The 12,148-nt window shown below is 41.4% G+C and overlaps 1 protein-coding gene across 13 annotated transcripts in view; it reads right to left on the reverse strand.

The window, feature by feature from the left end:
* Nucleotides 1–565: 565 nt before the first annotated feature.
* The window catches only part of Ctnnd1 (catenin delta 1), a 58,425-nt gene continuing 46,842 nt past the window's right edge, over nt 566–12,148 (reverse strand). For 5 of the 13 annotated variants that reach the window (XM_031370825.1, XM_031370826.1, XM_031370833.1 and 2 more), the window contains 10 exons: nt 11,907–11,924; nt 11,396–11,464; nt 10,192–10,319; nt 9,941–10,091; nt 9,131–9,323; nt 8,595–8,709; nt 7,936–8,023; nt 4,970–5,032; nt 3,374–3,477; nt 566–2,626 (listed from right to left, as the gene is read on the reverse strand). In XM_031370825.1, the coding sequence (XP_031226685.1) occupies nt 2,615–2,626; nt 3,374–3,477; nt 4,970–5,032; nt 7,936–8,023; nt 8,595–8,709; nt 9,131–9,323; nt 9,941–10,091; nt 10,192–10,319; nt 11,396–11,464; nt 11,907–11,924 (941 nt within the window). In that variant the 3' untranslated portion in view covers nt 566–2,614. The other 8 variants (XM_031370834.1, XM_031370830.1, XM_031370828.1 and 5 more) reach the window with 5 other exon arrangements.

Below are 12,148 nucleotides of genomic sequence, written 5' to 3' on the forward strand. Positions count from 1 at the left end.
AAGATAACCTCCAGTGATCTGGTTCCTGTTAACCATATACAATTTGGCGGGATGTCCTATCAGACAACCCAACTGACTCCATAGGGCCTGAGGAGCACTGCCGTGACCTGGGATTAGTGCTCACGTGCAGAGGACTTTGAAATCTTCCACATTTACCAACGTAGCTGTTGGGACTGCTAGCTTCTCATCTTCTAGATTTGATGTGTCGTGTTTAAAAGAGCCATGCACTGGAGGGCTTTGTTCAATGTTGATTTTGTCAAATGATGTGTGAGAAGCCCAGAGAATGAAGAAGCCAGTGTACAAACTTCACTTTCTAACTCTAATAGCAATAAGTTCTCATGCTCCACTTCAGCCATTCATTAAATATCCTTAAGACTCTGGGGTGGGAGGGTGTTCCAAAGAACGCTCCTTCATAAGAGTTGGGACTGAAACTGAAGTAAGCCCATCCTGAGACAACCTCTTTCTGGCTGCTCTGCAAAGAAAAACAACACTGGTACCAAAGTAAGAAGGAAAGAAGGGAAGAAGTGCAGCTGGAAGAGAAGAAACGACACAGACCTCCCACACACACACTTTAAAAACTTTTATTTATATAAAAAACTCATTTGTTTTTAAAAGCATTAACAAGAGAAAGAAAGAGAGAAAAGATACAGAGCAGAAGATATGCCCCTTAGTAGTATTCGGTGGGAGGGTAGGATTTTTGGTTTGCTGAAATTGAATGTTTAGTGTTTTTATAAATGAAAGAGGAAAAACAAAACAAACAAACAAACAAACAAACAAACAGTTAAAGGTCCCCAGAGCCCATGGCTATTCTATTACCCACACCCCACCGAGAAGAGAGAGCACCAGGAAGAGCAGAGGAGGACAAGAGAACCCAAAACCAGAGCAGACAGATGTGGGCGGGGAGGCTCCCCTGTGCAATGTGCTCTGAGGGTCACAGAGCACAAAGCTCCTTTCTGCCAGAAAAGGTAAATGGACTAGAAGAAATGGGGAGGAAGCATTGGGGGGGACTGTAATACGTAAGAAAGGGGGTGGTGGGCTGTGCACTTTTCTCCTACCCCATAGCCTCAAATATATTAAGGAACAGGAGAAGAGGGATAAAGAATTCCAGTTGCATTGAATAGAGCTTTTAGATTAAGGAAAGAAAGCAAATAAGGAAAAAAGTTTTTTAAAAAAATTGAACCCACAGAGTAGCTGCTCCTCTAGCCAAGCTGTAACATTCACTACAAGAATAAAGGGTGCAGTGGAGGCTAGGCCTGATTCCCTGTAGCCTTTCAGAAAGGATGGGAACAGCCTCACTTTGAGACTCATCAGGATGGATTTGCATCAATCCCAACTGTACATTGTAGAGCAGAAGCCTTTTGTGCCTACATCAGAGGCCACAACAACGCCCAGTGGGGACTTGAAGTTCCCTAGGTTACCACTCCTCTTCTTTCCTTCAGCTACTGGGGGCCACCAGAGGGTAAGAAAATAACAAAATCTAACTTGCAAAATCATGAGAAATGAGACTGCAGAGGCAAAGAAAGGCACCTGGAAGAGAGGGAGGAGATGCACCCCAGGCCAAAGGCACAAAGAAGAGGCAAAGCCAGGGCAACTCCTACCTTAGAAGGGCAAAGGGGGAGGAGTTATGTACAAATCTTGTAAGTTGGCCAACAAATCCAGGGAAGGGGAGGAGAGGGAGGACAAGCTTATAAAGGAGGAAGAGAGATGGGGTGGAGGAGGCTGGGGAAAGCCAGCTTTGAAGCTTCCTGCCAGTTTCAGACTAACCACTTCATGTACATTCCTTCTAGTTCCTCCTAGAGGTTCATCTTCAACAGACAATCTTTCTGTTTCTTCTCAAGCAAGGGTTCCACGGCATTCTCCTTTTTACAAAGCATCTTGCAAACGGCCAGGTCAAGTTAGCAGGTTTACCACAGGGTAGGAGAGGAGGGTTAAGGACAGCACCCCAAGGTTGTCCTGAAGCTGACAGAAGAGATGGAGTCTGTAGGTCCTTTGTGGTCCCTGCCTCGGACAGGAGGAACAAGAGTTCTCACTCCGAGGTTGGGGAGTACTTCACTTACTTGAGGGCCTTTGCCAGGTGGAATGTGCCAATGTTTCCAGCCTTCTTGGCTTCAAAAATAGCCACTGGATAAGGGAAGAACTCAGACTTCCCCATCCAAAACAAAATAAAAAGTTCCCCCCACACCAGAAAAAATAGTCTTGATTAAAAGTCATCAGTTTGTCAGAATGCTGAACAGACAGCGTGTAATTTTCAGTTCTTCCCATTACTTCCAGTAGAGAATTCCACTTTCCCTCCCTCTATGCAAGGCCAAGAGTTCCAGGGAAGGCTGGCAAAAAGGGCTAATCTGCAGCAGTTTCTCAAGATATGCAAGTAACTGAGTCAGGATTCTTGGGGGGGAAACCGGAAGTAGGGTCTGGGATGATAGACAATTAAACTTCAGTGGAAGATGTTGGTAATTCACGGATGAAGGCAGCCACGTTGGGCTACAAGGGTAGGAGTCAGCCTGGTAGTTGGCACAATAGTCCAGCGAAGAAAGGAAAAAAATCATCAGTCCATTTCACCACCAAAAAATAAAAGTAATATATTATAAGCCCATATGGAGCAGGTAGAGTGGTGCTAAATCTTCTGCTGTAGAGAAAAAAGAAGGAGGCTGTTAATAAGGCTGAGAATGGAGGACCAGGGAATCAAACACAGCTGAGCAAATCTGCAGGCAGGAAAGCAGCACGCAACAGAGAGCCAGATCATCCGCTGCACCCAGCCTGGAAGAGGGCACGATCACAGGAGAACCCTGGGGTACCGTGTGGCTCAGACAAGTATCTCAGGCCCGATCAGATCAGCATGATTGGCAAAGAGGAACCTCCTTCCTCAGGACCATCTTAGGGGTGACTGGAGGACATACCACAGGGGAGTAAGACACTTGGTTCCCCTCATCATCCAAAACCAACACATCCAACTCTTCCTCCAAAGATTCCTGCCCCTCGTCCTGCTGTGAACACATGCAATTTGTTAGTAAGAGGCCAAGGTAAGAATCTCTAAGTGTGTGCCAGATCGAAGGAAAATCCCAACATTTGTAAAGTAAACAAACAATGTTCAGAGTACAGGGTAAACATCCTAAACAGGTAAGTGCAAGAGCAGGGTGATGTACTACAGAGCAGATTAGTCAGTGTCAGTGACATCAGCAACACTTGCAAAAACCATCCAAGACAATGAAAAACATCTCAAGAACAGTCAAGATGCATCAAAGCCTCTACTTTTCCTGAAAACACCTACCAAAAAAGATTTATCTTTCTCTTTTCTCCCCCCACATTTTATATACCATACAGTTTCAAAATACTATTAGCCTCATACACACAGCAGCATATAACAAGGATTTACCATCAAGGGTGCTCCCTTCAATGGCTCCATATCACCCAGATCCCCAGATCGGTCCAGTGTTCTGTTGTGGTCTCCTCTCTCATTCAGTGTGGAATAGTTGTTATCTAGAGAAAAAAGTACACAGAAATAAGATATTTCTTCTAGTGTACAATACATGTGAATTAGGCACTGTTGAGAAATGAAGTGTTTCAGATGCACCAACAAGACATTAAACACTGATGCTTTTTAAAACTTACACACAACTTGAATATAATGGGAAAGATGATGTATGAGAAATACCCAGTACTGGGGATGTACTTCAGTGGTAGAGTGGTTAGCCTAGATTCAATTCCCACCACTGCAAAAACAACAAAGCAATAACAAGTAACAGCAGTGTTATCTAAAGAGACCTGGTGAGTGATACTAAAGAGACCTGGCCTACTAAAGAGATACAGCCCTCAAATTAAGAGAAGACAGAAAAATATGCTACAATTGGAAGGAACTGATAAAGCAAAACACAACCTCCTGAGTTTAGCCTTTGGGAATGAAAAGAATTTAGAAGAGCAAAGGGGAAGGACACTCCAGTAGAAGATTTCATATACCCAAGTAGAATGATGAGACAAAATAGCAAGTAGGAAGGAGGCACAAGAATTCAAGGTCATCCTCAGCTAACCCGGGCAATGAAACCCTGCTTAAAAAAAAAAATACTAGTAGAGAGTAGGGAGAAAGAACAGAGAGAGATGGGGCTAGTTATACACCACATGAGACTTTCTGAGAACGTATGTGGGAAGAAGAGATCTATCAAGAATTAAAGGTCAGGGGCTGGAGTGATGATAGCTCATCAGCTAAGCATACTTGTTGCTCTTGCAGAGGGCCTGGGTTCGACTCCCATCACTTGGTGGTTCACAACTATCCCTAACTCGTTCTATGGATTCTGACATTTGAGAGCATGAGCCACCTTGTAAACAAACATACACGCAGGCAAAAAAAAAAAAAACCAAACCAAACAAAACAACAACAACACTCATACATACAAAATAAAATAAACTGGCTAGGCATGATAGTGTCCCAAGACAGAAGAGGTAGAAGTGGGTATATCCCTGTGAGTTTAAGGCCAGTCTGATCTACAAAGCAAGTTTCAAGGCAGCCAGGAATACACAGAAAGATCTATCTCAAAAAATAAAAAGTTTAAAAAAAATTTTTCATTCTTAAAATAAATTTGTTTTTTAAGTTCAAGGTTGTCCCATTCACAGCTACATGTGAAAATGTAGAAAAGAGTACACTGATCAAATTTTATTATACCTTCAGATATCCTTTCAAATGGACATGATCAATCACTGTACTTCCAAGAGGGCAAATGGTAAGGTTGTTTAGGGGGTAAAAGCTACAGGGAAAAAAACAAAAAAAGCCAGGTATGGTGGAGCATATCTATAAAATCAGCACTTGGGAAGTAGAGGCAGGAGGAGCAGGAGCTCAAGATCAGACTCAACTGTAGTGAGTTCAAGACCTGCCTATGTGACCTGAGACCCTGTCTAGAGACAAGGGGAGGAGGAGAGAATGCCTACTTACCCCAATTAAACACTATTCTGCAACATTAGACAGAAATTCATCACCTACCTAATGATTTTGTGTTTGACCCCATACTGCTCATTGGAATTTCTTCCCGGTCAGGTTTCTTATCTATATGGAATTAGAAAGTTATCCAAGTCAAAATCCAATACACCAAAAACTATATAAAGTAGACATTTCTGTTGTGTGTGCCATCTTTCCTTGCATTTATTCAATAAAGTTTTATTTAGCACATACTATGTGCCAAGACTAATTACAACCTACAGTTCTAGGAAAGCCCTCGCAGAACTCTGATCCCTTTCCTAGACACCTAAACACGAGAAACATTTCAGAGGCACTTGTCAAGCCTGATGGCCTGAGTCTCATCCCTGGAAACAACCTGTGGAAGAAACTGAGCCCCCTTCAAGTTTTTCTCTGACCTCCACATATGTACCTTCACACTCAGACAAAATAAAGAATAAATAGGGGGGAAAATTTAACAATATGGGTCATTACATCTCAAAGCCCCTTTAAATTAAGTCTTAAAAATTATAAGGGTCTAGGCTAAAGCTATAGTCCAATAATAGATAAAGCATTTGCCTCAGTCCTCAATCACACACATATGAAATGAGGATGCAAATGACTTTCACTGGTGTGGAATGAGCAGATATTACTATATTCAGACATCTATTCCACATCAAAATTAATTTTTTTGCATGATCATAAACGCCTTCAATTTAAAAAGCATTGTGTGTGGGCTGGTACAGTGGCTAATGGGCTCAAGCCCTTGCTGTGCAAGCCTGGCAGCCTGAGTCTGATCCCAGAAGCCAGGTTAAGTACAAGAACAACCTGCCCTTGAAGGCCACAGCATGTGTGCCCATGACACACATCATATACAATAATAAACTTTGGTGGGGAGCACTGTTGAACACTTTTATATATCACTTTTAACTCTGGGTTAATAGGTGACACAGAAGTAGAGCACAGTCTCATAATTTTAGCACTCAGAAGGCAGAGGCAGGGAGTCACAGCAAGTTCCCACTCCAGGCAATCATGGTAAGACTTTGTATCAAGAAACCCACAAAAAATAGACAGGTTAGTCTGTCTTGCCCTTAAATGACATTTACTCGTACAGATTTTTGAAATGTTATGGCACTGTCTCCTTGTGAGATAACAGTTTATAGAACTATGAAAATGTTGTAAAAAATTAACATATTTTATTATGCATATGTATTTTAAAAATACAATTATATCAGTACTTATATAATCATAAAAGCCTTAAAAATTATTTTACTACACTATGTGTGCACGGGCATGAATGAAATGTGGGAGAAAGAGAGAGAGAAGAAGAAAGAGGGAGGGAGGGAGGGAGAGAGAAAGAGAGAGAGAGAGAGACCAACCATGTGTCTGTGTCTGTGTCTGTGTCCATCCATAGCATGACATGGATGCAGTGGTCTGAGGACAACTTTCAGGGGTCAGTTCTCTCCCATCAATGGAACTCAGGTTGTCAGGCTTAGTAGCAAGTGAATTTACTTGCGGAGCCACCTTGATGGCCCTAGAAAAAGCCTTTTAAGAACTAGGAAGTTACTAAGCTCAGTAACATGGGTATGATTTTCCCGGTTATACTTTTCTTCTTTGGGATTTTAGGATTTGTTGAAGCTTTTTTCAGGGGGCAGAGTCTTATTCTACAGCTCAGGCTGGCCTAGAACTCCTTATGTAGCCCATGCTGGCTTTAAATAAAGGGCAATCTTCCTGCCTTAGCCTTCCAAGTGCTAGGATGAATCACCACACTCATCCAAAATTATATTCTTTACTCAGGTAGAAAATAATCAGTTTTTTCAAAGTGACAAAAGTTTCTGTGTTTATTTTTGAGGAAATGCTTGCCAAATAACCATGTTGAAATAATCACTTGTGTGTCAGCTGCTTCATAAAGTAAAATAGTACTCTATCAAAAAACGGCTAGTTTAATTAGTAATACCTGTAGTCTGCCTCAAGACAGCCACAGTGGCTCCCTACACAGCACAAGAGCTTCACATTTCATCCCCAGCACTACACATCTAAATGATGTGTACTTAGGGGTAGAAATAATAACATATTAGCGTTTATAGCTCCATTCAGGATGCTCCTAAGTGGAGGTGGCTTTGTAACTATAGAGTACATGGGAGGAAAAACAACTTGTTCAGATCAGCATCACTACCCTCATCTATGTTGGGTCACCAGCAGCAAGTGCTGCTTTTATGCCACTGCCACATATGTGTGAGAATCTTGGGGCCATCACACCATGCTCCAAAAGCTATGGATGGAATCAAAAGCCAAAAGCCTTAAGATAAGAAAGGTTAGAGTACATACTTTTAGTGAAAGAGAAAAAAATATATAAAATATTAAGTATATAACTCATCTATGATAAAGCGATTTAAAAAGCTCTACCTCAGGGACATAGAAAACCTGCCTAGAAAGCCCTGGACTCAAGCCCCAGTACCACACAAACACAAAAACACAATCATACACACACAGCTATAACAGTGGTGGCTTTTCTAGGGACTAGAAATAATGGACTTTCTGGTTGTCAATAGTTTTTATTTTTTTCAAGTAGAAAAGCACTAATAATTAACCAAGCCCATTAATCAGTAGAACAGAAATTTAAGAGAGGAAGAGATTAAACAGAAAACCGATTCATTCTCCAGTAACTTTAAGTTCACGGGCAAATTAGAGGAGTCACACTCTGGTTACTACCTTGATTTTGGTTTTGTTTTCCCTTGAGACAGGCTGGTCTTGACCTACTACTGATCCTCCCTCCTCTACCTCCACCAGAGTGCTAGCTAGGATTACAAATGTGCACCACCACACCCCTTACTGCTTTGTTAGATTTCTAAATTCAAACCTACTCTCTTACACATTATAATCCCGATGCAAAACATTACTCCCCTACTCAGTGTCCAACTTATTTAGAATACATGTCCTATTTCTTAGTTAATAAGAAATAAAGAATGCCAGGAGCACTAAACAGAGATGGCTGTACCCCTTGGTTACAATACCTGATTTTTGGTTCCGGTCAATGAGGGGGAGAGTGCTATCATCATATGAATGGCTGCTCTGGCTTCTAGATGCATTGTTTAGATTCACCTGGAGACAAAGGTAAAACCCAGTGTCACAGAAACCTGAAGAGCCACTTCTTCCAGGCTCCTCCTCTTAGCCATGCATCTCCCACTTCAGAAGCCCTTAAAGAGCATGGGTTTCCTTCTCCATGCTCACCTACCCTAGCCCTCACTCACACATTCTTCCTAAAGGGCTTAGATGCTAGGTGCCTGTTGACAATGATAACTCCTCAGAAAGAATCTCGTGTCTAGGCGGTAGCACATTATCTCTAATGCTAGTACTTGGGGGACAGAGGTAGAAGGATCAGAGGATGGGAAGCACATGGATGGGTCTGAGTAAATAGAAAGCAAGCTCACAATGGCCATACATTATTACTATTCACTACCAGCAGCATCTACTGTATTTTCAACATTGAGAGAGTAGAACTACTTGAGCAAACATAAACTGTGAGCACCAATGTATTAAAAAGTAGTGTCTTTACTATCTTGGAAAGACTCGGAGTTCGTTTGGCAGTGAAATGGAAGAAACCAAAAACAGAGGCACTAGCCAAGGAGCAAAAGAGAAGAAAAGTCAAAGCTTCAGTCAAGAGTTAGTGCACCTGGAAGTCTGATTTCTTCCATCCTTCTTTTTCCAGTGGCTTCCGAAGCTCCTTATAGCCCCAGATCGTCTGCAAGACAAGAGCTGCTGCCCGGACTTCTTTTTCTGAACGATTCCTGTAAAGGAAAAGTAACACCATACAAAGTTTAGTTTTCAGACCAGGGAATCTTAGAAGCTATACTCTCAAACAAAGTGGTTCTCAACCTTCCTAATGCTACATGTAGTTCCTCACATTATGGTGACCCCAAACATAAATTTTTATATTTATTTTATACTGCTGTAACAGCACAAGGATATAAAAATGTAAAAATGGATGAAGTCAAATTTCACCAAATCCTATCTGAAACATTGACATAGTTTGATATAACAATCCATGCCAATTTATAAACCAACATTAACAATGAAAATAGATCAAGACCTTTCCATATGTCACAGGAAGGGGATGTAATCTCACAGAATGGAAGAAGAAAATTCTTTTCTAAAAACTATCATCTTTCATACTCAAATTCTTATAGCTGTCATTAAGTAAAAGCTCACCCTGATTTGTTGATCAACACCAGCTTCTCAATACCCTGGGTCTCTCGAAGCTTTTTGGCAGCTTCCAAGTTCTCAGCAATAACTTCGTTGATGGTGTTCAATATAGAGACCACAGTGTCTTCAGAGAAATTCCAGGAGGAGTTCTGTTGACCTCCTGGCAGATTCTTTACCAAGTTAGGAATAGCATGTTTGCCTATAGCAGTAAAACAAAAGGTCAGGAGGAGCCTCACAATATACTTGATAGTAGTAATGAGGCCAAGTGTAAGTTCTAGCCATGCAAACCAACTCCATAATTACATAAGATTTATCTCTAAGGGGCAAAGAACATGAGATAGCCATAAACTCATTGCCCTTCATCTATTTTCTCAAGTGCACAGAGACAATACAATGCTGAATATTAAATATACTGTCTGGTCTCTTCAGACACACTAATGAAAACAGTATGTTCAGTACTGTCTTATGATAATCTATGAGGCATAGCATTCTTTATGCAATTAAAAAAAAAATCAGTAACTTGGGCTCTGCCACTAAGTAACTAGTTTAATTCTGGGCAAATGAAAAAACAATAGGAAAGTTTTTAACAGCTCCTAGAGATAGAGAAAGCAGATATTCAACAAATAATAGTGGTTATAATGTGTTGGAAGAATCATCACTTCTTGCTTTTTTAAGAACCACTAAGCCACGAACCTTACTCACTCAGAAACATAAACTATGGAAGATTATAGGATCCTTCTTTTCAGTGATGTCAACAAATGATTAAACATTTGCTGGAATCCAGGCACTGTGCTAGGCACTGGTTCAAATCCTTACCAATTAACTCTTTGTTCCGAGCATCCACAGCCAGATTTCTCAGTGCCCCAGAAGCAGCTTTCACTACTCGCTCATGTTCACTGGTCAGGAGATCAGCTATGGCAGAGAGAGCCTTCTCTTGACGAAGAGCAGAACGGATGTATCTGCCATACTAGGAAGCACATGGGAAGCGGTTGAAAAGGTTACAAATGGTAGCAAACTAGTTATCTATACTCCCTATCTCCAAATCCATTTTTTTTAGAGATACTCACTGTCCAGCGCCCAGCACACAAGTTCTGGATAGCTCCAGCCGAGGCTTCTAAGATGGCAGGTGTCTTGCTCTCCTTAAGGAGTGAAATGTATATTCGCACCACTTCTGGCTGAAATAAGAGTTCATAGCCTGCACAAAAAAGGGCAAGACAGAAAGCACTAATCAATCAATGCCTACAAACCAAGCTCTGGCTGCCTGTAGTGCTGCTTCTCCATTATTAGGCCTCTCGACTTCCCTATGAGCAAACTCAGAGGCTTGATTTCATGTCTCTTTCTTCTTAGGTTTTTGTTTTGTCTTTTGAGACAGGGTCTTACAACATCAAGTAGACTAGTCTCAAATTGATAATCCTCCTGCCTTAATCTCTGAGTACTAGGACTACAAGCATGTACTACCATGTCCAGCTGATTCCATGCTTTAAGAATAACCACTCTAGCCCAAAGCAGTGTCATACACTTTTAATCCCAGCACTTTTGAGGCAGAGGCAGGTGGGTCTCTGTGAGTTTGAAGCTAGCCTGGTCTACAGAGTTCCAGGATAACCAGGGCCACAGTGTGGCCCTGTCTCAAAAACAAACAAACATAAAAGAACAACTAGTCCATGGTAAAAAGAGAACAGACATCAACTCAGTCATATTTAATCCCCTTCTCCTTCCTCCTTGAGTTGTATTTCATAGCTAACTTTAAACTTGTTTGTACCATAAGCAACCAGGCTTAACGATTCAACATCTAAATCAAATTATTTCTAATTCTCTCCATCACAAATATGACTAAATGATAGACAGCCCAAGATTTAACATAATTTAATTTAATTAATGACTTTTATATTTATAGAAAGCTAGCAAGTTTACATTCATTAAACATCTAAACTATGATAAAGACATTTCTTCTAATAGTAAGGTTCAAGATCCAAAAAACTGCAGTGGCCATTCAGATAGCTAAGTCTCTGTCTTTTCTTTTGTTTTTTTTGAGGCATGCTCTCCCTCTGTATCTCAATACAGCTTTGAACTGGCAACAATTCTCCTGCCTCAGCTACTCAAGTTCTAAGGTTGCAGGCATGCACTCAGCCTAGTTTCTGGCTCTAGACTAACTACTGTGACTTTCCCCATCAGTTTCACTGTCACTTCATTCAAATCCATTAGGTCAGAGAGAAATGTTAACACAGTGCATAGAACATGTTACCATATTGGAGAATAAAGAGAGTAGCTCACCTCGAGCAGGACTAGTTCTTTTAGGGAAATCCACTGTATCATTTGCTGGATCCTCTGTAGGCTTTTTCCCTATGAAAATAGAGAAAGGGTGGAGAGAATGGGGTAAAGAATTTTTTTAAAAAAGGAAAGATTTGACCCGACAGTTTTTCATCCTTCAGTCAGAATCTTCAGGTCAGAGATGCAGCATCAAAAGAGGCAAAAGAGGCAAAGCCCACACATAACTGTCCCAACAAGGATGATGCAGAAACAAGGAGGACCAAACCAGGCAGCAGACTGTACAAAAGGATGACCACTCCTGCGGCTGTTAACTGAGTTCTGATAACAAGGACTGCTGTCCAGAAACAGCATGTCAAAAACACAACCCAGAAGATTTAAACTTATCCCTAGGCTTTTCCTCAACTAAGTTTTCCTGCATGCATCCATGGGGAAGGGTTAGACAAAGAGATATTAAGAAAGGTAAGAGCCAAACCATGCACGTTAGGAGACAAGTGCCCTAAAAGACTGCACTTACCTCTGGAGAACCACTCATCTTCCAGTGCATCACCAAGGTGGAAAGCGAGGAGAGAAATGAAGGAAGAAAACGCAGGAGAAAGATGTCAACAGGGTCATGGGCAAGTACACAAGAAAGCAGAGAAAGAGGAGGAATAGGGAGGAAGGCCTCGGTTTAGCTGAGTTCTTGTCCTTCACTGTCCCAGATGCCAATACACTAACAATCGTCACAATCCTCACACACCACCACCTCCACCACCACCA

This window comes from Mastomys coucha, unplaced genomic scaffold, assembly GCF_008632895.1.
Source record: "Mastomys coucha isolate ucsf_1 unplaced genomic scaffold, UCSF_Mcou_1 pScaffold15, whole genome shotgun sequence".
In the NCBI taxonomy this organism is placed as follows: domain Eukaryota; kingdom Metazoa; phylum Chordata; class Mammalia; order Rodentia; family Muridae; genus Mastomys; species Mastomys coucha.